Genomic DNA, 25,395 nt, shown 5'->3' on the forward strand with positions numbered 1-25,395 from the left:
ATCTATGTATAGTATCATGTCATTTGCACATAGTGTTACATACCTTTTTTTTTGATTACCTTTTATTTATTTATTTTTAACAACTTTTTTGGAGTATAATTGCTTTACAATTGTGTGTTAGTTTCTGCTTTATAACAAAGTGAATCAGCTATACATATACATATATCCCCTATCTCCTCCCTCCTGTGTCTCCCTTCCGCCCTCCCTATCCCACCCAATATATATACTTCTTCTTTTCCAATTTGTATTCCCTTTATTTCTTTTTCTTCTCTGATTGCTGTGGCTAGGACTTCCAATACTATGTTGAATAATAGTGGTGAAAGTGGACCTCATTGTCTTGTTCCTGATCTTAGAGGAAATACTTTCAGTTTTTCACCATTGAGAATGATGTTTGTTGTGGATTTGTCATATATGCCTTTATGATGAGGTAGGTTCCCTCTGTGCCCATTTTCTGGAGAGTTTTTATCATAAATGGATGTTGAATTTTGTCAAAAGCTTTTTCTGCATCTATTGAGATGATCATCTGGTTTTCATTCTTCATTTGTTAATATGGTGTATCACATTGACTGATGTGCGTACAGTGAAGAATCCTTGCATCCCTGGGATAAATCCCACTTGATCATGATGTATGATCCTTTTAATGTGTTGCTGTATTCTGTTTGCTAGTATTTTGTTGAGGATTTTTGCATCTATATTCATCAGTGATATTGGTCTGTAATTTTCTTTTTTGGTAGTATCTTTTTCTGGTTTTGGTATCAGGGTGATGGTGGCCTCGTAGAATGAGTTTGGGAGTGTTCCTTACTGTGCAATTTTTTGGAAGAGTTTGAGAAAGATGGGTGTTAGCCCTTCTCAAAATGTTTGATAGAATTCACCTGTGAAGCCATCTGGTACTGGACTTTTGTTTGTTGGAGGATTTTTAATCACAGTTTCAATTTCATTACTTGTGATTGGTCTGTTCATATTTTCTATTTCTTCCTGGTTCAGTCTTGAAAGGTTATACCTTTCTAAGAATTTGTCCATTTCTTCCAGAATGTCCATTATATTGGCATAGAGTTGCTTGTAGTGGTCTCTTAGGATGCTTTGTATTTCTGTGGTGTCCACTGTAACTTCTCCTTTTTCATTTTTGATTTTATTGATTTGAGTCCTCTCTCTCTTTTTCTTGATGAGTCCGGCTAAAGGTTTATCAATTTTGTTTATCTTCTCAAAGAACCAGCTCTTAGTTTTATTGATGTTTGCTATTGTTTTCTTTGTTTCTATTTCATTTATTTCTGCTCTGATCTTCATGATTTCTTTCCTTCTACTAACTTTAGGTTTTGTTTGTTCTTCTTTCTCTAGTTGCTTAGGTGTATGGTTAGATTGCTTATTTGAGATTTTTCTTGTTTCTTGAGGTAGGATTGTATTGCTATAAACTTCCCCCTTAGAACTGCTTTTCCTCCATCCTATAGGTTTTGGATCATCGTGTTTTCGTTGTCATTTGTCTCTAGGTATTTTTTGGTTTCCTCTTTGATTTCTTCAGTGATCTCTTGGTTATTTAGTAACGTATTGTTTAGCCTCCATGTGTTTGTGTTTTTTACATTTTTCCCCCCTGTAATTGACTTCTAATCTCATAGCATTGTTGTCGGAAAAGATGCTTGATGTGATTTCCATTTTCTTAAATTTACCGAGGCTTGATTTGTGACCCAAGATGTGATCCGTGTGCACTTGAGAAGAAAGTGTAATCTGCTGTTTTTGGATGGAATGTCCTCTAAATATCAATTAAGTCTATCTGGTCTATCGGGTCATTTAAAGCTTGTTTTTCTTACTAATTTTCTGCCTGGATGTTCTGTCCATTGGTGTAAGTGAAGTGTTAAAAGTCATCCACTGTTATTGTGTTACTGTCAATTTCCTCCTGTGGCCTCTCCCGTTGTGGAGCACAGGCTCCGGACGCGCAGGCTCAGTGGCTATGGCTCATGGGCCCAGCCGCTCCGTGGCATGTGGGATCTTCCCAGACTGGGGCATGGACCCGTGTCCCCTGCATCGGTAGGCGGACCGTCAACCACTGCGTCACCAGGGAAGCCCCAATTTCCTCTTTTATAGTGGCTAGCATTTGCCTTATGTATTGAGGTGCTCCTATGTTGGGTGCATATATATTTATAATTATTATATCGTCTTCTTGGATTGATCCCTTGATCATTATGTAGTGTCCTTCCTTGTCTCTTTCAACATTCTTTATTTTAAAGTCTATTTTATCTGATAAGTGTATTGCTACTCCAGCTTTCTTTTCATTTCCATTTACAAGAAATCTTTTTCCATTCCCTCACTTTTAGTCTGCATGTGCCCCTCGGTCTGAAGTGGGTCTCTTGTAAACAGCATATAGATGGGTCTTGTTTTTGTATCCATTCAGTGAGCCTGTGTCTTTTGGTTGGAGCATTTAATCTATTCACATTTAAGGTAGTTATCAATATGTATGTTCCTATTACCAATTTCTTCATTGTTTTGGGTTTCTTTTTGTAGGTCCATTTCTTCTCTTGTGTTTCCCACTTAGAGAAGTTCCTTTAGCATTTGTTGTAGAGCCAGTTTGGTGGTGCTGAATTCTCTTAGCTTTTGCTTATCTGTAGAGCTTTTGATTTCTCCATTGAATCTGAATGAGATCCTTGCCGGGTAGAGTAATCTTGGTTGTAGGTTCTTCCCTGTCATCGCTTTAAATATATTGTGCCACTCCTTTCTGGCTTGTAGAGTTTCTGATGAGAAATCAGCTGTTAACCTTATGGGAGTTCCCTTCTATGTTATTTGTCATTTTTCTCTTGTTGCTTTTCATAATTTTTCTTTGTCTTTAATTTTTGTCGATTTGATTACTATGTGTCTTGGCATGTTTCTCCTTGGGTTTATTCTGTCTGGGACTCTTGCGCTTCCTGGACTTGGGTGGCTACCTCCTTTTCCATGTTAGGGAAATTTTCGACTATAATCTCTTCAGATATTTTCTCGGGTCCTTTCTCTCTCTCTTCTCTTTCTGGGACCCCTATAATGTGAATGTCGGTGCGTTTAATATTGTACCAGAGGTCTCTTAGGCTATCTTCATTTCTTTTCTTTCTTTTTTCTTTATTCTCTTCCACAGCAGTGAATTCCATCATTCTGTCTTCCAGGTCACTTATCCGTTCTTCTTCCTCAGTTATGCTGCTATTGATTCCTTCTAGTGTATTTTTCATTTCAGTTATTGTATTGTTCATCTCTGTTTGTTTGTTCTTTAATTCTTCTAGGTGTTTGTTCTTTAATTCTTGTAGGTCTTTGTTAAACATTTCTTGCATCTTCTCAATCCTTGCCTCCATTCTTTTTCCGAGGTCCTAGATCATCTTCACTATCATTATTCTGAATTCTTTTTCTGGAAGGTTGCCTATCTCCACTTCATTTAGTTGTTTTTCTGTGGTTGTATCTTGTTCCTTCATCTGGTACATAGTTCTCTGCCTCTTAATTTTGTCTGTCTTTCTGTGAATGTGGTTTTCTTTCCACAGGCTGCAGGATTGTAGTTTTTCTTGTTTCTGCTATCTGCCCTCTGGTGGATGAGGCTAAGAGGCTTGTGCAAGCTTCCTCGTGGGAGGGACTGGTGGTTGGTAGAACTGGGTGTTGCTCTGGTGGGAAGAGCGCAGTAAAACTTTAATCCACTTGTCAGCTGATGGGTGGGGCGATTTCCCTCCCTGTTGGTTGTTTGGCCTGAGGCGACTCAGCACTGGAGGCGACAGGCTCTATGGTGGGGCTAATGGCAGACTCCAGGAGGGCTCATGCCAAGGAGTACTTTCCAGAGCTTCTGCTGCCAGTGTCCTTGTCCTCATGGTGAGCCACAGTCACCCCCCACCCCTGCAGGAGATCCTCCACCACTAGCAGGTAAGTCTGGTTCAGTCTCCCATTGGGTCACTGCTGCTTCCCGCTGTGTCCTCATGCACACACTACTTTGTGTGTTCCCTCCAAGAATGGAGTCTCTGTTTCCCCCAGTTCTGTCGAAGTCCTGCAATCAAATCTCACTAGCTTTCAAAGTTTGATTCTCTGGGGATTCCTCCTCCCATTGCCGGATCCTCAGGTGGGGAAGCCTGATATGGGGCTCAGAACCTTCACTCCAGTAGGTGGACTTCTGTGGTATAACTGTCCTCCAGGTTGTGAGTCACCCACCCAGTGGTTATGGGATTTGATTTTGTTGTGATTGCGCCCCTCTTACCGTCATTGCAGCTTCTCCTTTGTCTTTGGATGTGGGGTATCTTTTCTGATGAGCTCCAGTGTCTTCCTGTCAATGATTGGTCAGCAGTTCGTTGTGATTCCAGTGCTCTCACAAGAGGGAGTGAGTGCACACCCTTCTTCTCCGCCATCTTGAACCAATCGAGGCAAAAAATCTATCCAGACTTTTTCATCCATACTTTTAATTATATAATTTTCCATCCCTTTGTTTTTAAGTTTTTTCATATCTTTTGTTTTAACCCTGTCTTCTGTAGACAAAGTACTGCTGAATCTATTTTTTTTTCCAACTTAAGTTTTCCTTGTTTTGTTTGGTGAGTTCAATACACTTATATTTATTATAATTTGTTCTATTTGAATTTATTTCTGCCATTGTTATGGGCCAGATGTTTTTGTCCCTCTGAAAACCATATGTTGAAGCTCTGACCCCTGACGTGATAGTATTTGGAGGTGGTGCCATTGGGAAGTAATTGGGCTTAGATAAGGTGGTGCCCTCATAATAGGTTCAGGGCCCTTATAAGAAGAGGAAGAGACACCAGAGCTCTCTCTCCACCTAAAAGCGCAAGGAAAGGCCTTGTGAGAACACAGCAAGAAGGTGGCTGTCTGCACCTCAGGAAGTATCCTCACCAGACACAGGTCCTGGCACCTTGACCTTGGACTTCCCTGCGAGAAAGTCGAGTAAAATGTCTGTTGTTTAACCCACCCATTCTATGGTATTTTGTTACAGAAGCCTGAGCAAAGATAGAAATCTTATTCCATTCTTTCCATTTACTATACATTTTGTTTCTTTTTTTTTTTTCTCCTCTTCTGCTTTCCATTGGATTTCCCCCTGCTGATTTGAAACCTCTATTAAAAAAAAAAAAAATTATGGTGGTTATCCATAGCCTCTTAAAACCTGTATTTTTGTTTTTCCCTACCTAAAAACTTAAAATATGTTGTTATAATTAAGCATACTCTCATTTCCCTTTTGTTACCATAATTAATCCCACCTCATTTTCTGATCTAAAATTTGAATTATTATTATCTACTCCTTTTGGGTCCTTTACCATTTAAATAACAGTAAGCTTTAGTGAATCAATTACTCATTCTTACTTCCTACGTATTTACAAACACATAGAACTCTTCTGAGTTCACTTCTTTTCTTACTGCAATATTTCCTCCAAGAATATTTTCAAAGATGGTCTTTGAGAAGTAACCTTTTGCTGTCTTATATGCTTCATAATATTATTTTACACTCATTCAAATGATAGTTTAACTGAATATAAAATATAGGTTTAGTGTTTTTTTTTTCTTTCAACAGTATCAAACCTTAAGCCATTATTATTTTGTATCTAGAATTCTTATTGAGATGTGTGATGTCAATCTGATTCTCCTTTATAGCCAATCTTCTTTTTCTGGAAACTTTAAAGATGGTGGGGTTTTTTTGTTTGTTTGTTTGTTTGTTTTGGACAGGTAAGAAGTGAAGGGTGGTTTATCTTTATGATCTTAAATTTCCCTGTAAATGTGTCTGAGTTTTTCCTCCTCTATCCTGTTTGAAGGTCTATATGTCATTTTATTCTTAAGATTTCAATCTTTCTGTACTTTTGGAGAATTCTCATTTTTTTCAAAGATTTCCTCCCCTTCTGTTTTCTCTCTCCTACTGGAATTCCTAGTAAAGAAGTATCATCTGTTTTATTTCTCCTTTCCCATATTATTTGTTGAATGATCTTAGGAAAATTACAAGCCTTTCCAAAGGAGGTAGTACTTATCTCATGAATGTACGTTATTTTCATCGCTAAAAGCTGCCTCTTGGCAGAAATTAGCTGCCAGAAACTGTAATGCCTAAAGTCAGCCACAAGAGGTCAGACAAACACCAAGAAAACAGGTACTGAGCTGAGGGTTTTTTGTTTGTTTGTTTAACGCTGCTGAGGAACTATGGTAGCTACAAAAACGGAAACATTCCTCTCACTAATACTCATCTATCATTTGAATGCTTAATCTCCAGTGTCAATAGCAAGATTAGTGTATGAGCCAGCCTTCCCTGAGTTTGCAATTTGAGATGCGATAGAAATACTTCTGCCACTCCTGCTGGGGCTGAAATTCTTGCAATTCATAGAGCAGATTTACACCAAAACCATTCAGAATGGATGTTTTCAAGAGGCCCCAGAGTCAGCTCTGTCACTTACTGGTAGAGTAACTTTGGGCAAGTTGCTGAAACTCCCTAAGCCTCTGGCCAGCCTCGTCTAGAAAATGGGGTTAATGATTCTTACCGCACAGTTATTGTGAGGAATCAGAAACCATGCCAGCACAGGTTAACACTGAAAAACTATAGCCTTTGCTCTTTCCTCTTCTGTAAAATGAGGGATTGGTGAATGGGTCTCTAAATTCCCATCCCACATGAATATTCAGTGCTTAATGAAATTGCATTCACCCCTGGAGATGGTCCAATTCAACAAGATGTTTCTGGGCCACGAACATCTCCGGGAAATTTTTATCAGACTGGTGTGATGGAAATAGAGAAGAACCATGTGGTGGTGGGGAAGCTGTCTGCTCCTCGGGTCTAAAAACCTAGGCCTACACATCTAGCTCTGCTTTTTATCAGTTGTAAGACTCGGGCAAATCTGCTTAGTCATTACCTCAATCTCAGTTTACCCATCTATAAAACGGGGCTGAAATAACTACCTCACAAGATACAAGGATTAATGACAGCATGTGTGCGAATTATTTGAATGCAGTAAGGTTTTGTCTGTATCTAAAGAACGGGCGTAATAGGACTTCTCTCGCAGGGCTATTGAGAAAAACAAATGAGATAATGAACGTAAATTGATTAGCACAGTTCCTGGAATGTATAGGAGCTTTAGAAATATAATAAAGCATCAATGAATAGCAAAGCCCAAAATAGTAAAGTACGAATATTAAGAACTGGACCTGAGCGAAGCTGGAGGAGCAGCAACCAGAGGTGGGCAGGTGCCTGGCACTGGAGTGCGACCCTTCTTACAAGTGCCTGCTTCTGCCGGCTCCATGGCAAGGTGTCACTCTTCCGGGAGGCAGAATTAATGAAGGCTCTGTCTGGAGAGAAATGAGCTACACACTGGCCCATTCACCATTTTCCACTTTGAAAATGGCCTTTCTCAATCCTTCTCTGCAGTGGGTGATCAGGTACAGAGACTGCCTGTGGGTGGAGGCCCTGAGGAAGGAGGCTGAAAGGGGCGGGGTTCACTTGGCACTAGATTGTGTGTGTCTACGTATATAAAAGCTCCCAAATCAGATGACACGTTCTGTGAGTTTAGTTTGGCTCAAAGCACATCCTTAACAAGCAATGTGCCAAGTGCTGTGCCTGGGACCGAGGAGTCAGAGATGAAGAGGACAAGGCCTCCGCCTTTGAGGAGCTCAGAGACTTGCGGGAGAGACAACAGGAGGCAGCTCTTGATAATTCCTATGTCACATGGCACGTGCCAGCACGGAGGAACACACAGGGTGCTACCCAGGCGCAGAGGATGGGCTGGGGGTGGTATCTGGGCAGGGACCCCAGAGGAAGGGATGCCTGAGCTGAAATCTGAAGGATGAACTAGGATAGCCTGGAAGAGTCACAGGAAAGAGAAGGAAGGTGGGGGGTGATGGGGCCGATGGACATTCTTGAACAAAGATGTGGAGGTAATTCTAGGCAGCTTGGGGTGGTGGGGTACTGGGACATAGAGGCCGTGGTAGCAGATGAAGCTGGCAAGGTCCGCTGGGCAGGACTGTGGACGGTCCTGAGCACAGACAGCCCGGCTCCCCCTCCCCCACGCGCTTCCCAGAAGAGTCCCCAGCCTCGTGACAATCTATACTACCTACATAACTGCTGATTGATGAATGAGTGGGACGTGGGGAGAGGCATGGGCAGGGCTGCTGACCATGGGCACAGCCTCCTCCTTCAGCTTTGTTACACGTGGGAGCACCTTCCACAAGGCCTTTGCAACCTCTGCAGAAGACTCAGTTCCTAGAAATGTCACACCTTGGCCCAGCCTACAGGGAATTTACCAGGTCTGCTGCAAAGACTTTCTGACAGCTCTTGACGCAGAGGACCCAGGATTTAAATTGAGCAAGGAAGGTTGACAAACACAACTTACCAGATACCCGGAGACTGACCGGAAGGTAGTACAAGCTTGTTCTGGGTTTTCCTGTCCAGGAGCTGGGTCCATCCATTGTGGGTTCAGGATGCAGAGGGAGCGCATCCACTGGCTGAAGCTGCAGGGCTGATGGGGTTCCAGTCCCTCTATCTCAAAGGCCAGGCTGCCCCTTTGCTGCCATAGTGGCCTGGACTAACCAGAACCACCCCATGGTAGCCATAGGGAGATGCCGTAAGTTGCCATGAGTTAGCCCACGAAGCAGGCTGGACACTTGGCTGTGCTTACACACCAGACCAAACCGGTGGGAGTTTTGTAATAAACAGGAGTGTAGAGATGCTACTGGCGGCAAACACGGAGGGTGCTCTAAGGCAGGGGTCCCCAACTCCCGGGCCACAGCTTGGTACCAGTCCTTGGTCTGTTAGGAACTGGGCCGCAGAGCAGGTGAGTGGCGGGTGAGCGAGCAAAGCTTCATCTGTATTTACAGCCGCTCCCCATGGCTCGCATTACTGCCTGAGCTCTGCCTCCTGTCAGATCAGCCGTGGCATTAGATTCTCATAGGAGCGCAAACCCTACTGTGAACTGTGCATGCGATGGATCTAGGTTGTGCACTCCCTATGAGAATCTAATGCCTGATGATCTGAGGTGGAGCTGAGGTGGTGATGCTAGCACTGGGGAGTGGCTGCAAATATAGATTATCATTAGCAGAGAGGTTTGACTGCACAGAGACCATAATGAACCAATTGCTTGCAGACTCATATCACAACCCCATCGGTGAGTGGCAGGTGAAAACAAGCTCAGGGCTCCCACTGATTCTGCATTATGGTGAGTTGTAGAATTATTTCATTATATATTACAATGTAATAATAATAGAAATAAAGTGCACTTTTTTTCTCTTGGCCAAAAGAAAGTCACTTCACGGTGTTTACTTCATTAGTCTGAATGCTACAGAAGACCCAAAACAAACAAACAAACAAACAAAACAGCACAAGCACATAAACAAAAACCCCAAACCACTAAAAACTGCTTAAACACTGATTTGTTAAGCAGAGCAGAGACGAAATTTCTCTAGCAGAGAAAGAGTAAAAATGTAATGTGGGCCTTTTAAACCTTTAGTCCATTTAGCCAGGCTTCAGTTGGGATAAATGGAATATCAAAATCAGGCTAGTCTAGACGAAAACTGCATGGCTGTTTAAAAACCACTGAATAGGAGGAATGTGTTAGAAGGAAATAGATTAAAAACAATTAGACGATCGTTGACCCGCACCTATTTTTCTAATAAATTTCTATCAAGCGCCTCAGTCTAAAAATCTAATATACCTGGACCATTACTACTACCAGCAAGTCTTATTTATTTCTGGCCATTTATTCCTGAAAGTCTCGTGAGAAGACATGGTGAGGAGTAAATCCAACCGCACGTAGGACGGCGGACAAGAGAAAACATGCGTGATGCGCTTGAATCATCCCAAAACCATCCCCCACCTGCCGCCGGTCCGTGGAAAAATTGTCTTCCACAAAACCAGTCCCTGGTGCCAAAAAGGTTGGGGACTGCTGCTCTAAGGAAGAAGGTGGCCAAGCAGATGGCACTGGAAACCACTGACTTGTTAAACAGTAAAACGCAAAACAAAAGTTGCAGTTTGTTGGGTGACTGCCTTTTGCTTTGGGGGATTTTCTTCTTTTTCCTTTTTTTTTTGTTGTCTTTTCCAAGAGAGAGAAACTGGCAGCGTTTCCTGCTCCGAAAAGGACAGATTCCTCAGGCACCTCCCACGAGGGAGAAAGTAGCCTGGTGTCTGAGTTTGTCCTTAAATATTTCCTCAAGCTGGCTTCCCTGTCTGGTCAGTAACCAAGTGATTCGTTCCGTGGGGTAGAGCTTCCCTGGGCTCCCTCGAGCTGGACTATTTATCATGGCAGCAGCTGGAGATAAGCTGGACACAAAGAGGATTTGTGTCTCCACGGGTCGGGCCCTAGATACGAACGTGGAGGAATTTTCTCATTAGTGGTAAGTCATGGAGGGGACTCCGGGCTTTCATCGTGCGACCCAGTGCAAACGGCAGCAGGGAGGAGGGCACCCTGGAGGGGCAAAGTCCTTGAAGATGCTTTCACTGGACAACTGAAATGAAGGTTTCCAGAGTGGATTTCCCTGGGAGAGAGGAAAGACACTGAATGTTGTCTGCAAGCTGTTCGGGGTTAGGTGGGGCTTCATCTAGGAGGGCTGCATTTCTTTGTGTGGACTTAATTACTTGTTCCCACTCAGAGGGGAGCCACAGTGGGGGCTCCAGATCGGGCACCTCAAACCCAGCGGTTGGCTGGCAGGGGCAATGCTGAGTGAAGCCCAGGGGACCCCGAGGGCCAAAGTCTCAAAGGCAAGGAGGCGTAACCAGCAGCTGGCAGGCTGATCTGGGGAGCCCCACGGTGGTGGAGATGTGGGTAGAGAGGGGACAGGGAGTTGAAGCACAGACGGTTCTAGAATACTCCCAGGATTCACAGACTTCAAAGGGATTTGGAAGATGTCCGAGAGCAAACTGACCAGGAAGGAATTCTCTGAGCTTGGAGCAGTATCTGAGGTGCAGTCCCAGACTAGCTAATTCCATAAATTCTGAATCCCAGCTGGGGTTCCTCACCAGCACAGACACAGACTTTAGGAATGAAGTGGGCTTCCTGATGACCTCTGATTTGTTCGTTTCCTTCAGCAACCACTATAGGTAGATTAAGCTCAGAGTTTGAAAAACACTTAGTTGAAATTACTCGCCCCCCCCCCCCAATTTGGTACTTCACTGCGTAACAGGCTACGCTAACATAGCCTGTTAGCATAACAGGAAGGCAGGTTCCGTGGAGTCCTCACCCATCGTGGGCATAGTGAGAGAGAGAACCAGGTGTCTCTTCACCAGTGTTACCACTGTGCCCCAGACAGCACTCAGCTCACAGACAGGCTTGGATATGTTGTCTGAATACATGCATCTTTCTATCCCAGCTTCTAGACCAAAGGCTCAGAGCACAGCATTAAAAAATGTGACATATTCATATCCTTTTTCACACTTAAAAATTTCCTCAGAAGTTTTTAATTTTTACATTATAGTTTTTCATATTTGATCTCAGCCAAAAATAACTCCTTTGCATAATAGTGGGAAAGAAAAAGCATACGAAAGGCACACTTCACACCTGAATGACTGCAGACGTTGATCCTGAAGCCATCCAACGGGAGAGGTCGCCCAAAGAATAGTCACTGGACTTACGCTTAAAGGAAGAAGTTGCTATTGTAAGAACTTTCAATGCCTTTTCCCAGGCATGGAATATGCTGGATTGGGTTTTGTGCTACTCCTGCTTTCCCAGAGCAATACGCTGCTCCCCACTCCAGAGCGAGCGAGCAGTGTGAGTGCCCGTGGTCTTCGTGCTCATTCTCTGAGAAAGGAAGTGCAGGAGTGGAATTCAGTGCAGAAAAGGCTGGAGACAGCCTCATGCCTGAGACGTTTCTGATGCGCCCCCAGGGAGGGACCCCTGGCACATCATGGGGGCGAATGACAGGGCCGGGCAGGAAGGTCCCATCCTTCCCCCTTTAGAAATGTGTATGGCTTCTTTTCCTTCCCCTCCCTGTCTCTTCTTTACTTTGTCCCTTTTAAGGAGGTTAAAGGTCTGGCCAACTCTCAGCTGGGAGTCCTCTGGGTCTCCTGGTCTGACACCAGCCAGGGGCAGCAAGGGGGTTAAAGGGGCTTCAGGCCAGCGCTGCTCCAAGCCACGCTGTCTCAGTAAGGAGCATCTGGGTTGCCCCAGTCTGGGGTAAGTGCCTACATCAGCAGCTTCGGGTTTTTTCCCAACATTGCTAATGACTCCGAATCTGATGGCAGCTCTGATCCCTCTCTGAAGAGCGCCTGTGTGCACACCTAGCTCTGTCCCCTCCTTGATGGGAGAGGGCTATGGACCCCAGGTGGACACTCTGGTGGTCACTCCCTGCTTCCTTCTGAGGGGGAAGGTTGCACCTCTGCACGTGATGTTGATGCCCTGAACCAGACGTAGGTCTGGTTGGAAGAGGGACACTTCCACAGCAGCCAGCCATTTAGAGGAACGTATGAGGGCACATCCCGAGAGATCACTTCCTCCCAAGGTTTCGTGCCGGAGACCTGTCATCAGTGCGCATCATCCTCACGTCTCACTCTTCCAGGCTCACAAAGCAAAAGGCCAGTGCTCTCCGCTCAATAAGGCGGCCTTCAGAAAAACCAACCACTCTACATCAGTCAGGAGCAAAAAGCCAGAGCAGCAAAACCAGACCAAATCACTTTATTGTGTAGTTTCCTTCTACCAGAAGGTGACTAAAAATATAAATATAAAACCTCTAGAAAACACTTGGAATAGCTCTGTAATATTCTTCTTTCCCCAAACTGGGGCCAACCTCTTTGTTCTTTAAAAGTTGATGGACCACATGAATGTCTTCATATCACCCACATTCGTTAACACAGATACATTTCTCTCCATGCAGGGGAATATGCCACCTTCCTGCCCAGTTCTGGAAGCTCACCTGGCATCTATCAGGGTAAAACTATTGCTGAATATGGGAATACAGGACAGTGGGTAACAGGGAGAGGAAAAAACTCTGTGGCCCCAGCTTCCTTCTGTGGACACAGAAGACAGGCCCTTCATTTCTCCTCAGTACCCTGTCCTCGAGCAGACTGGGCCAAGCTTCCAGAGAAGTTGGCTTCACCATGAGGGGTGTGTCAGGGGGGTGACTGCCATGCCGCAGTCATGGGCAGGTCAGGCTGTTGACATGGACATGGGAAGTCAAGAGCTGGTCTGAGCCGGGGCCCTCAGCAGGATAGAAGTCGCTGTTCCTACTGGCCTCTGGGCTACACTTAGCCCTAGCACCAGGCACTCTCTGTCACATCTAGGACCTGATTTTAGCCTCAGAGAGCTCCTCCACCCCAGTAGCAGCATCACCCCTCCTGTAGAAGGATGGCTGAGATGGAGATCACAGAGAGGCCGCCCAGACATTGAAGCAGGGTCCCACAGCTCCTTGTTTGGTACTAGACACGAGTCCAAGGAACACTGGGACCACCCTGGCCACGGTCCTGGGACAGCCTGATAGGATCCCTGGGCTAACCCTGGGTCTGAGGGCCAGGGCCTCAGCAGCGGCTGGGTGTGGAGCGGAGAGCAGGGTGCTTAAGCCAGCCCGGGCCTGCCACCTCTGCACCTATGGCTACAATAACACCCGGCCAGAGCCACCCTGGTCTCTGGGAGAGGAGTAGCCCCAGAGTGCAGGAACCTGGTAAGTTTCCCATCAGAGAAGCAAACCAAGCTTCTGGGATGGAAGCACAGATGAAAGTGGGCTAGCTGCCAGCACGTGGGTTTAGTTCTCTGCCCCCAGCTCTGTGTTTTGTGCAGAACCCCAAGCCATTGTGGGAAAACTCACGGGCCCCCAAATGCTAGTCCTGAGAACTTCTGAGCATCAGGGTCAGATATCAACATCTTTGTGATATTCCTGGAGTAAGTCAGGATCGACTCAATTCAGTAACAGCCTTCCTCGCTTCACCACGGCCTGCAAGGTGCCCGGCGTGCCTGGACCCTCCTGAGGAAGATGAGACAAAGCTTCACTCTGAGAACGCAGGGTAGGAGAAAAGGCGGCGGGAGAGCTATGGCAAGGCCCCCGGCTGCAGAAGCAAGGAGGCGGGAAGGGCACCTGCATCCCGGTGGTCCCCCGAGGCTCCCGGGTCTACAGGAGTTAGCTTGGACATTTTATAAGGCAGGGTCTACAGGAGTTAGCTTGGACATTTTATAAGGCAGGGGTGGTTCCTGGGGAGCAGGAACTGGGTGATGAGATGAAGTGGGCAGTGAGCTCTGGGGCACCCAGAGTGGGAAGCCGAACAAAGAATAGAAAAGGGGAGGCGGCAGGAGTCACAGAAGGAGAACTAAACAGCCCACTCTGGCCAGATGTGCCACTCCCAGCCTTCTCCCGGGGACCCAGCCACCTTGCTCAAAAAAAGGCATGTTCTCTTCTTGCTGCAAAGGCCCCCGGGGTTGGGATCACCCCCCGACAGGGTCTCTTGGCCACAGGAAGACAGCATGACAGGACCCCTGGTGGGAGACAGGAACACAGACGTGGGTTAACCCAGGAGGGCAGAACCAGTGGGGCTGTGTGAACTGTCAGTCCTTCACAGAGACCCCAGAGGCAGGCAGGTAGACAGCACCTTCTGTACAAGAGCGGAGCGCCTCCTACTTAAGCGTGGCCTGCTCCACGGTTCCTACCACATTCCAACCTCTCACACTTCTCACCTGGCTTCCTGCACTTACCACGCCTAGACCCTACAACTACATCACATCACGCTGTGGAAACCCCGAAAAGCTGCTCTGAGCCCTTACGACTACTCTTTCCCCATCCCGTTTTCACTGCCTTCCCCACTACTGCTCTGGGTTCTCTCGGGACCAGCTCCCTGGACGCCAGGTTCCTGGGCCCTCCCCGCCAAACAAAATCAGAACTTGCTCTGCTGCTTCTGCCAGGGCCTGCCTAGCCCTGTCTTCACGCACAGCGAGGGAAGCCCGGGTCTCTTCTTCTGTGCAGGGAGCCCGAGCGTAGCTGACTGCATCATCTCGCCCAGTGCCCCTCCACACTCCCATGCTGGGCAGGCGCTCTCGGTGGCTGGCTCCGTGCCCTGCCTCAGGCTAGACGAGACACACCCTGTGAACCCGGGGTGTCGACAAGGTTGCCCGAGGTCTCAGGTCCGGTAAGCACTGCCCCCGGCTTGCATCCACACGGGCAGAGGCGAGGTAACAACCCAAGGGCCTGTGCTGTCTTGGGGTCAGGAGGAGCTGTGGCTGGGCTGTGCTCAGGGTATGCGGCTTTCTGGGCCTGGGCCCATCATCGAGCCAAACCCATCATCCCTCATCCAGCCTGATTCCCCTGGAGGCAGGAGGCCTCCGGCCCCCAGGGAGGAGAAGGAAGGAACCAGGAGGGCATGGGAGGGAGAAGAGCAGGCAGCATGTGGGAGCCAGGCAGAGAGAATACCCTTCATCCTGGGCTGCTGGCCTTGCAGGTCAGTGGGAAGTCAGGGCAACTCGGAGCAGAGGCGCCCTAGTATCCAAGGGCTGCAGCCAGCACGCCAAGGAGCGGGGATGGCACCCGAGTCCTTTTGCCATTCCACAGACGGACTCTTGAACTAGGACTACACGTGGACTTGTGGCCCTGCAGCAGCCCGTGTGGAAGAACTGGCTCTGCTGAGCCTTGTGCAAGCAGGACAAACAGCAGGGTGGAGCTGGGGCAAGGGCCAGGGTGCACAGTGGAGAAGCGAGCAGAGGGGAGGGGGTCTCAGCAGGAGCAGAAGAAGCTCTACTCAAAGGACAGCAGGTCTGGGTGAGGGCCCTCCATGTCAAGGCTGGAGGTCCGTGCCCGAAGAGGCGGGCTGCTGTCCTCCAGAGGCTCAGCCAGGCTGATGGGGCTCAGGCTGAGTTTGAGGCCATTTCTCTCGATGAGGCCAGGGGAGGAGGCCCTTCGGCACTCAGTCACCTTCAGCTTCGGTTCGTCCTGGTTGTCCTTGTGGATTAGGTCAGGTACCGACAGGGAAACCTCTCCATTGGGCAGAGCCTCGCCCCTGTCCACCATTTCCACGATGGCCTCTGGCTGTGAAGCATCTGCTGGGCTGGGCTGGGCAGTGGGAGGGGAGTCCTGGGGCTGCCCAGGTGACAGCTCTGTCCCATACTCCAGACTGCTTAGGACTGGCTGCGATGAAATCAGCATGTCCTGGGTGGTCTTCAGGGCCCGAGGGGTTCGCTTCCTGGTGGTAGGAGGCGGGGGATCCAGCCGAGGGAATGCTTCTTGCAGGGATGACCTATAAGGTTGGTGACATGAGCTGACATGAGGCTGGCGAGACACCATGCTGCACTTTCCACTCACCCACCCGGGAAGTGCTTTTCGCTCTGGGCCCTCGTTCTTGGTTTAGCGTGCGAGTCGCGGCAGTCTGAGCACAAATGGCTTTGGGCCTGTCACATCCTCACTTGGTGTTCGCAACAGCACGAAGTGTTAACACTGGGACCACTGGTGAACCGCGTCCCGTCAGAACCTACACAATAGCCCTGAAAAGTGCAGCACCACTTGGGGAGTGCAGGTGTCTAAAACGAGGCTGGACACGGGAGGGCTGCCAAAGGAGGCTCCCCTCTCCCCTGACCAGTGGGTTCTGCCAGACGCCGGCTTCTCCACTACCAACAGTCAGGGCAGCACTCCTCAGGTGTGGCTGGGTGTCAGAATCCCCCCGGGGAGCCTCTGGCAGTACCTGGGTTTGAATCCAGCTCTGCCAATTACTAACTTTGTAACCTTAAGCTCCTCACGTTACCTCTCTGAACCTGCTTTACCTGCAAAATGGAAATAATATACTTCATCTCAGAAGGCTGTTTCAGGGTAAGGTAAAATAATGCAGCTGAAGCATAGCACGGGGCTAGGACATGATGGGCACGCCGTGAACTTCAGCCATGGTGGGAGCGTTGAAGCCGGCTCCCACAAACATGGCCCGATCCTTCAGCTGTTCTTTATGTGACAACCTCCGTCCCTACCCCAAGGCCATTCTCCCCTCTAGACACTACAGTTTGTCGCAGGCCTCTTCCAGTGGGTCCAGACCCGTAAGGACGTCAGGGCGGGAGGGAGAGATGCACTCACCTTCCGTCATCCACGTCAGCCCCGCCGGCCAGCTGGGCCCCTGCAGTCTTGTTGACCTCCATCGTGCCCACGCTGCCCAGGCTCGAGGGCTCTTTTCTCCGCAGGAAGTCGTTGACTTTGGCCCCCATGGCTTTGCCCAGGTTCTTGAGGTGCTGGCTGCTGCCCACCCAGAGTCCAGGCCCTCCGGGCTCCACAGGCCCCAGGGCGGCAGAGCTGGGGGCCGCAGGCCTGGACACGTGGGGGAAGGAGCGGCTTGGCTGGAGCTTTGGAGTGAGGGCCGTGTTCAAGTTCTCAAACATGCTGTGGTCGACTACAAAGAGGGAAAGACAGAAAGCCGGTGAGGGGAGGGGAGGGGGGCCCTCGACCCCATCACTTTTGATCTTCTCCTTATACCACACCCACAACTTGTAACTTCATGAGGTTTTGGAAATAGTCAAGAGGGTCAGGCAGCAAAGACACTCTTGAACCTTCCGATCCAGTTGTTCTGATGGGATGTGGGACCAGAAATTCTAGTTTTGCCTCACCCGGGTTAATCAGTGATGAACTCTAGCCACAAAAAAGCTAACTTATCCCTTTAAACATGCCTCCTTGACTCATGGCTTAACCCCTTACCTTGGGGTCACCAGGCCCTTTGAAGTAAAGGCAAACAAGGATGAAGCAATGAGATGTGACATTTTTACACTGCCATGAGCACATGTGGATCTCTCTGACTCAGGCGCTGGGGTAGAAGTTGGTGGAGGGATGGCAAGTATGAGGCTTGGAGTTGGAAGCTCCTTGCTAAAAAGCCACATGTGTAGCACGTTTTCTCCGTGAAAAATGCTCACTTCTCTTGGGGGTGGAACTTGGGAGAATGGGACAGCTGCATGCAGAGAGATGCTAAGTGGTGGTTCAGAACCAGTTCACGCCAAGTGGACAAAGCACTTGGTGCCAAGGAAGCAGGAGGAAGCTGACAAACGCCAGCTCACTTAATCCTCACAAGCTAGTAAGGTGGGGCATGCTAAGATTTCTCTTTACAGAGGAAGAAGACGGGGCTCAGGGTAATGAACTGCTGGGCCCGAGGTCACAGCCCAATTACTGGCACAGTGGGAACTAGAACCCAGGTTTTCTCACCTAAAGCTCAGGGCTCTTGCCACTACTTCTCCTGCCTTGCAATGGAATAAATGCCTAAATATGCCTCGTGCACAGTCTGCCTCTCAGGGATCTCTGTTCGGCTGGAAAGATGAACTCAAAGGGCTGGGAGGAGACTCACTGGGTTGTAAACACTTGCAGGGCAGAAGCCATGTCTCACTCATCTTTGTGTCTTTAACAGCTAGCCTGGGTGTGGCACACAGTAGGTGCTCAGTAAATATCCTGAAATGCCAAACCCACGTGCAGATAGAGAATCGTGGAGACCGAGACCACAGTAGCTCCGAGGTCTGTAGTTGGAATGGCTAGAGCTCAGGGCTCTAAGCCACGCTGTCCACACACTTGCACAGAGGCAGCCTCTCCCCACCAGGAAATCCAGCTCAGGCCTCAGTGCAGCCAGACCCACCCTGGGGCCTTGGAAGCAGGCTTGAGGTTGCTGTCCTTACCAGCTACTCCAGATATTTTGTCGGTCTCAGAGGACTCCTGCCGAGCCTTCCTAAGAGTAACTGAGGTTAGGGTATACGTTTTCTTCCGTTGAACTTTTGCATAAAGCAATTCTCTGCCCTGCACTGCTGAGTCCTGGGCACTGGGGAGCATTTCTCTTCATTGTGGTTTTACGCAGAGATATCCCTTCTGAGCCAACTACTTCAATAAGCCATATGCTAAGGGTCTTCTGGCAGCAGGAGGAAGCTGTGGGAGGAGTGGAGATCTCCCCCTGTGATGAACCCCACAGTCTTCACCTCTGTAAGTGCCCCTAACCCACGTGCAAGAAAAGCACCACTGCAGGGGACATGCTGGGAACCCGATTAGCGCACCCCTGGGACACGGGACACAGAGCTGACTGGTTCAGGCTGGCTGGGTTCCAGATGTAGACCCACCACACTAGGAGGAGATCCCGGCCCATCCCACAACAGGGGTATCAACTCTTGAGTCTTCTCCTGAGAGTATAAATCTTGCCATGCCATCCACTTTTGCATAATTTACCTATCATGTCCCATATCCTTCTAATTTTTCTTTAATCGTGAACTCTGCAGACTAGCAGAGAAGCCTTTGGAAACTAAAGCATTTAATGATTTCCCCCCCAACCAGAAAGTATTGGGGCCACCATGAAACTAGAGCAAATGTTCAAGAGATATATGCCAGGGAAGAGGGCCAATCCCCACCACTTTCGGGCTCACATAGCTCTGTGGCTGTTTCCTTACTGGTTTAATGTGAGTTTTCAGAGCAGACACATTCACTTCTAAAAGTGTAAGTACCAAAAACACCTGGCAAAGTGACTTGTAAATTGTGAGCCCCTTTGATTATAATTATTGAAGAAACACATTCTAAGAAACATAAATAACTTTTGGATTAAGCACCATTTTAGATTTCCTGTACTTCTTGTTTCTCTACCCTTCAGGATGTATACACTGAATTCTTAAGTAATTTAAAGATAGCTCATCATATACTCTCTTCATAATACTCTTAAGTCTTCTGGTAAATACATCTTGTCTTTAATAATAAAATAAGTCCCTTGATGGGAAGAAGCATCTTAAGTGACATTTTTTGTCTATAATGCTCAGCATAGGGCCTTGCACGACAGCAGGCATTTAATAAATTCATTGCATTGACTTTTGATATGAATACTTAAAACTGACTGCATTATGGGTTAACATCGTAGAGAAGCTGTTCCCCAAGCCTTCTTCCATTTACAAAAGACACTCAAAACCCCCTCCTCCAGGAGCGGTCCACGGGGGCTCTTGAGGTCAGGCCGGGAAAAACTGCCCTTCTCTCCAAAGCAGGACTCTGGCTGGGGCTCCCTTCATCTTTACATCTGAGGGATGTGCAGCGAGCCCCTTTCCTGCTGGAGGCACTAATGACCCCACACTCTGTCAGGACGGGAGGCTTGGTGGTTCAGAAAATAATGGTGATGGCAGAAAGAAAGGTGACTGGATCCCAACCAGGTGGCCCTCCTAACAGCACCCCCCAGCATGCACATAGCCAAGCAGAGGGGAGCATCTGGGGCCAAAGTCATCCAAAAGAAAGACAGTATCTTACCTGTCCGAGAAAGGGGCTCGGAGAGCAGGCGGGAAACAAACGAGAGAGAGACACATTTTATGTAGTGACCGACCACTATGGGAGTGTCACCTCCCGTCTGGGTCACCAGCAACAGCCCACCAAGAGGATATAGCATGCAAGACAGGGGTCCTGCTATGAGGAGTGTAACAGACCTGGATGACCAGGTTCCCATATGCTTTTTAATAAACCAAAACAGAGCCGTATTTTAATTCTACAAACAGGTGCTGATGCGGCCTCCTGTATTTCCCCCAATATTCTGAGGCCCCTTTACATTAAGTATATCTGAAGTTCCTAGCTTGCAGTGGGAGGAATGCGATGGGCCAAGGCAACATGAAATTCTAAGTCTTCTGGATCCTGTGTGCGTCACTCATTTTTTTGCTGTCTCGTTTCCAACACGTGAATCCCTAGATTTTAGACCGGAAAGACGTTCATTCATCCACTCCGTCTAAATTAACAAGATGGGAAAAGCAGGTGGCAGAGAGGTCTGCCTAATACCGCACAGGGAGGTGACGGCAGAGCAGGGGTTAGAACTCACGTAGACTGACTCCCAGACCCACGATCCTTCTCTACACCATGACGGCCAAGAGAAACTGCCAATACCCTCAAAGTTGCCAAGGTACATGGCGTCAAGTTACATCCTAACACGTTCTAACGTTCCAAACCAGGCTATGAAGGAGGTCCGTGAGATCTCATTCTCCGCACTGTCCTGCAAATGTTTAAGTACCGTGAATAAACACGGGCAGGAAGACAACTCTGGGATCTCACAGGCACATGCTAACTCACACTTGCTTCACACACTGCCAGGGGAGCCCACTGCTGACTATGGGCTGGGCCAGACCTTTCCCACCCAGCACAAACATACCCACCTTTAGATCTAAAGCCCTGTATGCATCTAGTCATGATGATCTAGAATGGGGCACCTTCAAGCTCATCTTTCAACCCTCTAGCTAGCAGGCTGGCCAGGTTGTTACATGACAGAAGGGAAGCAAAGAGAAGAGGCTACCTCGCCACTCTGAGTGCATAGCCTTACTACCAAATTGCTTATAATGAGCAAAATGGTGCTAAGCCATCCATTTATGGTTTAGTCATTTGCTAAAAACAGACAGCACCATTTAAAACAGTATTTGGTCCCTATTCTTAGGACGTACATATTGAAGTATTTAGGCACAAAGGGATATTATGTTTGTAATTTACCTTCAAATATCTCAGAAAAAAAAATGTATACACACATAGAGGCAGAGAGGGACGGAGGGAATTGATAAGACAAATGGAGTAAAATGTTAACAATAGGAAAATCTAGATACAGGTTACGTGGATGATGTTCTCTGTTCAAATTTTATTTCTGCAGCTTTTTATAAGTTTGAAATTATTTCCAAAGAGAAATGTAAAAAAATATACCCCAAACCAAGAAAACAGAAACTAAGGTAAAACAACAAAAACATCTGGTGACAGAGGTTAGGCAGATGAAAAAAGCAAAGAGGTCATTAAGACAGGACAGAGGATCCCAGAGCTGGGGGTGGTGACAGCAACGACATGGAAAAGGGACACTAAAGAACAGAGGGGGCGCACAGACAACATCGCTATCAGGTCTCTACTACATTCCTCCCTCTCTCTGGGTATCCCCAATCAAGACAGGCCACGGAAGAATGACAAGTGAAAAACATCTTTAAAATTTTTTTATCTTGCTTGCTACAGACCCCATCCATCTTTGAGAGGGATAACCTCGCTGGCGAGTAGAATCATGTGGCCTTTTTGTGATGTCAGCTGAGCTCAGAATGTTTATTGTCTGGACAACCCAACCAGCCTCCTGGAAGCAGGCGTGTGTGACCTCCATACACTTCAGTAGTCAGAATATGGAGAACTTCTCACTCCTCAGCATTTCTGGACCTCGAATCGCTTCCTCTGCTCTGAGCACTTTTCCTGATATCACGTCCTCACGTGCCACCAGCTTGCCAGGTAAACTCTCGTGCCACTAGGGCCACAAAAATGTGGTTTTCTGAAGCTTGTAATTGAGTACTCTACCAGATCATGTTACAGGACCACGATTTAGTGAGAAAGTCAAATTACACGTGGGGAGAAAATAATTTTTCAAAATGTTGCCTACATGGTAAGTAGTTCCTGCTGTTTATTCATTTCTTGCAAGGGAAGGATGGGGGAAACATTTGTTATCAGGCTTTTTTCCCCCTCTGAATCTGCATGAACCCTCAAAGTGACAGTCTGTCTAAGTAAGGAGTGTGTACTAGTTTCAGCCCTGTTTTGACAACCTGGAGAAGATCTAGACTTATCAATCCATCAGAAGGAACCTAAGGCAGGGGGGAGCGGATGAGCCTATCCTGGAATAAAGTTGAATGTGCTGAGGACTTGCTATTCAAAGCATGGTCCATGGGCCTGCAACATCACCATCACCTGGGAGCTTGTCAGAAAAAGGCAGAATCTCAGGCCCTACCTCGGACCCGCTGAATCAGAATCTGCATTTTTAACAAGATCTCCAGGTGATTCCCATGCACGTGAAAGTCTGAGAAGTGCTGTTCTGTGAAGTGGTTCTCCTAAGCATCCATTTGCCTATACACAGGACATTTGTATCCATCTGTTTCCCAAACTGAGCACAGCTACTGGTGTGCGATTTGAGGCAAGCCGGCTTCTTAATCCAAGTATTAGCAACCATCAGGCAGCTGGGATCCACCCGAACGCTCTCTGGCTGTGGGTGGGAGGCGTTTTAATTGGAGAAATGGGCTTCTCGTCCTCAAAGGGATCTTGTAACATAGCTACGAGGTCCTCGACCAGGCTCCCTCCTCTGGGCCCTCCAGGGACCCAAAGGCTGCAATGCAGAGTGAAAACACACACACACACACACACACACACACATACACACTCTCTCTCTCTCTCCCCCCTCCCCCTCCCCCTCTCCCTCTCTCTCTCCCTCTCTCTCTCTCTCTCTCTCTCTCTCTCAGCTGCAGGAGGGTCAAGAGAGGGGAGGGCCAGGCAGAAAGCTGTCATCTGGTCCACATCTTATATTCTTCTTTGGAGAGGACCTTTCCAGGGTCTCAATGACACCAGCACCCCATTTGGAATTCCCCAAGAGGTCATCCAGAATAGCTCTGCCTATGTGGATGCCACAAAGGTCACTGTTTTGCTTCAGCTTTGCAGTGCCTTAAAGCGCCAAGGTTGAACCTCTAGGTGTGTCTCGGGCGGAGGGGTCCCAACAAGAGGACGCCCAACCTTGCTCAGCTCACCAGAGTGTTTCCTCTGTAACCCAGGCATTGCAAAGACTGTGTCTCCTACTGAGGCGTCCAGCCCAGCTCAGGCCCTGCTACCCCAGTACCAAAGCAGCGCTCTCCGGCATGGGGTGCATAACACGGTGCTCTCAGCAGGTGAGGCCTTCTCTGACTCAGGCGGGCACACGTGAGAAGCTGGGGGAACAGGGGCTGCTCCCCTAAGGGCAGGGTGCCTGTGTGTGGGATCGCCGCGTGCTGCCTTTCCCCACTGCAGTCTCCTGTCCGGTGCTTCCTTTAGCAGAGACCTGCAGGTCTGTAAAGTCCTCTGCTTCTCCTCTCCTGTCTCTCAGGCTGATGGAGAACAGCACTTTCTGCCTGACTGGGCTGTTGCAGGCAGACAGTGAGGCTGGAGAAACGGCCACAACCAGTGGTGGTCGAAAGAGGGGCTCTAGGAGGCCAGAGGTCTGGCTGCCTGCTGAGCCACCTGTGTCTATCCTCAGAGGAGGCAGAGGAAAGGTGTCTGCAGGGAGGGATGCACCTGACAAATGCCAAGGCTTAGTCATTGCAAGGGGAGTCTCTACCTAGAGATCAAACTGCTTTTCTCTGGATAGCAGGAAGGAAGGCCTTAGCCTGCTCTCCCCACCCCATCCTCTGCCTGCTCTCAGAACTGCACTCAAGGAGGGGCAGAGGTAACCTGAGGTCCTGCCTGACTACCTGCCTTCTTGCCCTTCTGCTTCTCCACCCGGCCTCCAGCCACCCCAGGCCTCACTGCTCCCTGCCTGGCTCGAGGCTCAGACCCAGCCCTTTCCTTTGCAGGCTGCATCTTGGGGGACCCCCCAAACAGAGAGAAGCTGAGGAGGAATTGCACCATCTACCGGCCCTGGTTCTCCCCTTACAGCTACTTTGTATGCAAAGACAGAGAGAGCCACCTGGAGACGTACAGCTTCCCAGAGGTGCAGCGGGACGAGGGCAGGGGGGACAGCTGCCTCCCAGAGGACACGGCTGAGAGCATCTGCTCATCCCCCTCCTCCCCAGAGAACACCTGCCCCCAAGAGGCCACCAAGAAATCCAGGCACGGCCTGGATTCCACGGACTACATCACATCCCAGGACATCCTAATGGCCTCCAAGTGGTACCCGGCCCAGCAGAACGGCTACAAGTGTGCGGCCTGCTGCCGTATGTACCCGACGCTGCACTCCCTCAAGAGCCACATCAAGGGGGGCTACAAGGAGGGTTTCAGCTGCAAGGTGTACTACCGCAAGCTCAAAACCCTCTGGGGCAAGGAGCAGAAGGGCCGGCCGGGAGACAGGCTTTCCTCAGGCAGCTGCCAGGCCTTCAAGTAGGCCTGCTGGGTGGTGGCAGCTATCTTGTTAGCGGACAACGCTTTAGGTAAACAGGGGATGATGCCTATTTATGTCTCTACAGAGAGGCCAATAAACCAAAGTTAGTGACAGCCTTCTGTCAAGTCTGAGGTCACCCTGTACCACCTGTCCTTCTCAGTCCCTGGTCCCCATCCCATTCCCCTTCTGCTACCAGTTGCCTAGCAACACCAGGCCCATCTCCCTGCCTCTCTTTTTTTTTTTTTTGAAAGACAATACCCAAAGTTTGAGACTATCTTCTAAAATGGTGGTTTTCAAAGTGAGGTGCTCAGACCAGCAGTGTGAGCATCCCCGGGGAATTTGTTAGAAATGAAATTCTCAGACCTGCAGAATCAGAAACTCTGGGGGGTGGGCCCCTCAGTCTGTGTTCTAATTGCCCTCTAGGTGATTCTGATGCAGCTCAAGTATGAGAACCACTGTTCTAAGACCCTGGCCTTCCTGTTGGTCCTTCTGTGATTGGTCCTTGCCCTGCACCGTGGGAGAACTCCCACTGAGGGAGAAGGGTTGAACGCCCTTTTCTGTCGGTTCCACCAGCAGAATCTCTGCACAGTTTGAAAGCTTCTTAGGTGTTAGATCTTCTGAGGGGTGGAACAGGGAGGACAATATGCCCCACGCATAAGGCAGAAAGAGGCAAATAGGGCTGGGGCCCATCCCACCACGTGTACCATGATCCTTCATTTGGAAGGGACATCTCTGGCTGAAGC

The 25,395-nt window shown here is 48.4% G+C and overlaps 3 protein-coding genes across 13 annotated transcripts in view; 2 read left to right on the forward strand and 1 right to left on the reverse strand.

The window, feature by feature from the left end:
• The window catches only part of SH2D1B (SH2 domain containing 1B), a 54,111-nt gene extending 39,115 nt beyond the window's left edge, over positions 1-14,996 (forward strand). The window contains exon 4 of the mRNA XM_029226928.1: positions 14,571-14,996. Coding sequence (XP_029082761.1) covers positions 14,571-14,996 — 426 coding nt within the window. The remainder of the gene's footprint in view (positions 1-14,570) is intronic.
• Positions 12,075-25,395, reverse strand: part of CUNH1orf226 (chromosome unknown C1orf226 homolog) — a 306,178-nt gene continuing 292,857 nt past the window's right edge. For 5 of the 11 annotated variants that reach the window (XM_029229290.1, XM_029229291.1, XM_029229289.1 and 2 more), the window contains 2 exons: positions 16,915-17,224; positions 12,078-16,093 (listed from right to left, as the gene is read on the reverse strand). In XM_029229290.1, the coding sequence (XP_029085123.1) occupies positions 15,595-16,093; positions 16,915-17,224 (809 nt within the window). In that variant the 3' untranslated portion in view covers positions 12,078-15,594. Of the gene's footprint in view, positions 16,094-16,914; positions 17,225-17,316; positions 17,900-25,395 lie in introns of those variants that run through there. The other 6 variants (XM_029229288.1, XM_029229286.1, XM_029229287.1 and 3 more) reach the window with 4 other exon arrangements.
• On the forward strand, positions 20,248-24,770 carry SPATA46 (spermatogenesis associated 46). The gene is made up of 3 exons (XM_029229303.1): positions 20,248-22,053; positions 23,355-23,468; positions 24,129-24,770. Exons 1-3 carry the CDS (start codon positions 21,855-21,857, stop codon positions 24,653-24,655), a joined length of 840 nt encoding a protein of 279 aa, XP_029085136.1. The 5' UTR covers positions 20,248-21,854; the 3' UTR covers positions 24,656-24,770.

The sequence above is a fragment of the Monodon monoceros genome, unplaced genomic scaffold, assembly GCF_005190385.1.
Source record: "Monodon monoceros isolate NGI ecotype Baffin Bay Population unplaced genomic scaffold, NGI_Narwhal_1 Super_Scaffold_18, whole genome shotgun sequence".
NCBI classification, from domain to species: Eukaryota; Metazoa; Chordata; class Mammalia; order Artiodactyla; family Monodontidae; genus Monodon; species Monodon monoceros.

Coding starts and splice junctions, on each gene's coding strand:
- SPATA46 (XM_029229303.1), top strand. CDS start 21,855: ATGTCAGCTGAGCTCAGAATGTTTATTGTCTGGACAACCCAACCAGCC. Junction 22,054..23,354: donor ACGTGCCACCAGCTTGCCAG/GTAAACTCTCGT, acceptor TCTGTAACCCAG/GCATTGCAAAGACTGTGTCT. Junction 23,469..24,128: donor TAACACGGTGCTCTCAGCAG/GTGAGGCCTTCT, acceptor TTTCCTTTGCAG/GCTGCATCTTGGGGGACCCC.